Source organism: Thermobia domestica, chromosome 13 (assembly GCF_964235325.1).
Source record: "Thermobia domestica chromosome 13, izTheDome1.hap1.1, whole genome shotgun sequence".
In the NCBI taxonomy this organism is placed as follows: domain Eukaryota; kingdom Metazoa; phylum Arthropoda; class Insecta; order Zygentoma; family Lepismatidae; genus Thermobia; species Thermobia domestica.
The window spans coordinates 184450799-184454557 of NC_137466.1; the positions used below are offsets into that span (position 1 = coordinate 184450799).

The 3759-nt window shown below is 39.3% G+C and overlaps 1 protein-coding gene across 1 annotated transcript; it reads left to right on the forward strand.

Annotated features, from left to right (window-relative positions):
* Positions 1 to 517: 517 nt before the first annotated feature.
* LOC145667886 (uncharacterized) lies at positions 518 to 2896 on the forward strand. The gene is made up of 2 exons (XM_081735317.1): positions 518 to 2078; positions 2340 to 2896. Exons 1-2 carry the CDS (start codon positions 518 to 520, stop codon positions 2894 to 2896), a joined length of 2118 nt encoding a protein of 705 aa, XP_081591443.1.
* Positions 2897 to 3759: the final 863 nt, after the last annotated feature.

The window sequence follows — 3759 nt, forward strand, 5'->3', positions numbered from 1 at the left end:
AATAACAGATAACATTCCAAGTAGGCCAATAGATCATGCTGTTTGGAACTTGCCGACAGACATAGTGTATACAGATCCTAACTTTCACCAACCAGATACTATTGACATTTTGTTAGGCGCGGAAGTGTTTTTGGACATAAACTAACTAGACCAGGGAATTATCCAGTAGTACAAGAAACTGAATTTGGGTATATTTTGGCGGGTAAAGTTCCTACAACAAGAGATTCTAGTATACCACAAGTGTCATTTTTTGTGCAAGAAAGTAGCCTTGATAGACAGTTACAGACATTTTGGGAGCTCGAAACTATACATTCAACAGTCATGACTCAAGAAGAAAGGCAATGTGACCGACGAAAACACTACCAGAGATAGCAGTGGTCGGTTTGTTGTACGTCTGCCAATTAAGCCAAGCCATAAACCTTTAGGAGAATCATATAATTTAGCTCTTCGTAGATTTTACCAGCTAGAAAGACGGTTGCAGCAGTGTCCAGAAATTAACGAACAGTACTGTAACTTTATGAGGGAATATGAAGAATTAGATCATATGAAACCAGTGAAAGAAAAACATGAAGATAGTGGTATGAAATGTTATCTGCCACATCATGCAGTATTGAAACCATCCAGTACCACAACAAAGCTAAGAGTGGTTTTCCACGCTTCTGCAAAGACTTCAACAGGGGTTTCATTAAACGACATACTCATGACAGGACCAACAATCCAGCAAGATTTACATTCAATTGTCACGAGATTTCGAACCTTTCCTATTGCTTTTACAGCGGATATTCAGTCAACGTATCGAATGATTAAAGTGCATGAAGATGACATTGGACTTCAAAGAATTCTGTGGAGGTATTCATCAGTGGAACCAGTCAAGATTTATGAGTTGCAGCGGGTCACATATGGTGAAACATCATCACCATATTTGGCGACGGCGTGTCTTCGAAAGTTAGCGGAAGAAGAAAGAAGTAAATATCCTCAAGCAGCAACAGTATTGGAACGTGATTTTTATATGGATGATGTAAGCTCAGGATGCCATAACGTTGAACAGGCGTTAAAGCTTCAGAAAGAACTTATTCAATTATTGCAAAGCGGTGGGTTTACTTTAAGAAAATGGTGTGCGAACGAGCCAGCATTGTTGGAAGCAGTGCCAGAAGAACATAGGGAAATTCACTTACCGTTTGAATTTGAGTCCGAGTCAGGTGTTTCAACATTGGGTTTATCGTGGAATCCTGCATCAGATAAGCTTCTCATCACCAACAAGCCAGTTAAAGAATGTCTCACGACCAACATACCAACCAAACGTCAAGTGACTTCGACCATAGCAAAAATATTTGATCCTTTAGGACTTATAAGCCCTGTAGTTACTCCGTTCAAGATTTTCTTACAACAAATGTGGATCCATATGATCAATTGGGATGATCAAATACCATCAGAGCTCTATCAGCAATGGTTAGACCTGTGTCATCATCTTCCAAGTGTTAACGAAATACAAATTGAGAGATGTGTAGTACTGAAGAATTATGTTCATGTCGAGATACTTGGGTTTGCTGACAACAGTCAACTTGCTTACGGCTGTTGCATATATGTTAAAACTGTGGACATTTCAGGCAAAACTACTGTTAAACTTTTGGGTTCTAAAGCGAGAATAGCTCCTATTAAAAAGGTAACGTTACCAAGACTTGAACTTTGTGTGGCAGTACTTTTGAGCAGGTTGTATCACAAAATAATTCCGATATTAAACATTTCAGTGGATAGTACTTACTTCTGGACCGATTCAAAAATAGTGCTTGCATGGATATCATCTCCAGCTGCCAGATGGAAGGAGTTCGTGGCAAACAGGGCTGCAGAGATACAGGAGATCACATCAGTCAACCAGTGGCATCATGTGTCGTCAATGGACAATCCAGCCGACATTATTACACGGGGAATGGATCCGAAACAGTTGAAAGAAGCAGATATTTGGTGGCATGGACCCGCATGGCTTGAATCATCTGCATGGCCCGAACAATCAGAAGTAGTAGACGAAGATGTTCCAGAAGAAAGGAAAGTAACGACCATATATTTAGCCAGTTATGAAGGTGAGATAAGCTGTCTAGAGAAATTTTCATCATTATGGAAACTATTTCGAGTTATTTGTTTGTGTCGTCGTTTTATTTACAATTGTAAAAATCGCAACGAGAAGAAAGTAGGAACTATTTCCACTACTGAAATTAGTGATACTTTACAACAATGCATTAAGCTAATCCAACAGGTTAGTTATTCGCAAGAATTCAAGGACTTAGCTTCATCAGGCCAAGTTTCATCCCAAAGTGAACTTAAATCTTTGTATCCATTTATAGATAATGAACAGTTGCTACGAGTGGGAGGACGGCTAAAAAACTCCGACTTACCGTATGATAGCCGACATCAAATCATCTTACCATGTAAAGAGCATCTCACCAAATTGATAATTGAAGCTGAACATAGAAGATTGTTACATGCTGAACCACAGTTACTGATTTCATCATTGAGGCAAAAATATTGGATCCCACGAGCTAAAAAAGTCGTTCGATCTATCATTCATCAGTGTCTAGTTTGTATTAAATTGAAAGCGTCAGCCTCAGAACAACTCATGGGTCAATTACCATCAGCACGAGTACAGCCAGCTCGAGCTTTTATTCACGTAGGGGTGGATTTCGCCGGTCCCCTAATGATTAAGCAAGGAACTAGATCTCGTAAAGTGACAAAGGCGTATGTTGTAATATTCGTGTGCTTAGCAACCAAAGCGATTCATATGGAGTTAGTGAGTGATTTGAGTAGCCAAGCATTTTTAGCAGCTCTTCGAAGATTTGTATCAAGAAGAGGCAAATTTTCGAACATCTACAGTGACAACGGAACCAATTTCGTTGGAGCTTAGCGAGAACTTAAGGAGCTTCAACAACTACTCAGTTCACAACAATTTCAAAACTCAATTCAAGATGTTGCAGTGCAAGAAGGATTTACATGGCATTTCATTCCACCCAGAGCAAGTCATTTTGCAGGCATTTGGGAAAGTGCAGTGAAGTCATTTAAGTTTCATTTAAGAAGAATAGTAGGTTGCACGATTTTGACATTTGAAGAACTCAACACAATCATAACACAAATAGAAGCCTGTTTGAATTCAAGACCAATCACCGTTCTATCCAATGATCCCGATGATCCTTAATTTTTTTCGTCAGGACATTTCCTTATTGGTGAACCTTTGATGAGCACTCCTGAGCCAGATCTAGTGGACATTCCGACCAACCGATTATCAAGATGGAATCACCTTCAGAAGATGAAGCAGCATTTTTGGAAAAGATGGTCTCAGGATTAACTACATGAACTCCAGCAGAGAAGAAAATGGACAACAAAACAACCTACTATTGCTATTGGAGATGTGGTTCTAATCAAAGAAGACAATACTCCTTCATTGTCATGGAAATTAGGTGTCATTCAACAAGTGTTTCCGGGAAAAGATGGACTAGTGAGAGTAGTGAGTGTAAAGTGTAAGACAGGGGCTGTTAAGAGACCAATTACTAAAATTGTACCTTTACCTAAACGTGATAATGTGGATTGTGTGTAAGTTGATTGACTTGGTTCAATCAAGAGAGGGGAGAATGTAGAGACTTTTATAGTGAGTTTGTATCATTGCTATTACATTTGCATAACGTTTCTCTTTTGTCTTAAAAAACAGTTTGTGTGTGTGTGTGAGTGTCAGCAAGTTGAGCACCAAGAGATCCATACAAGACGGTCCTCCGG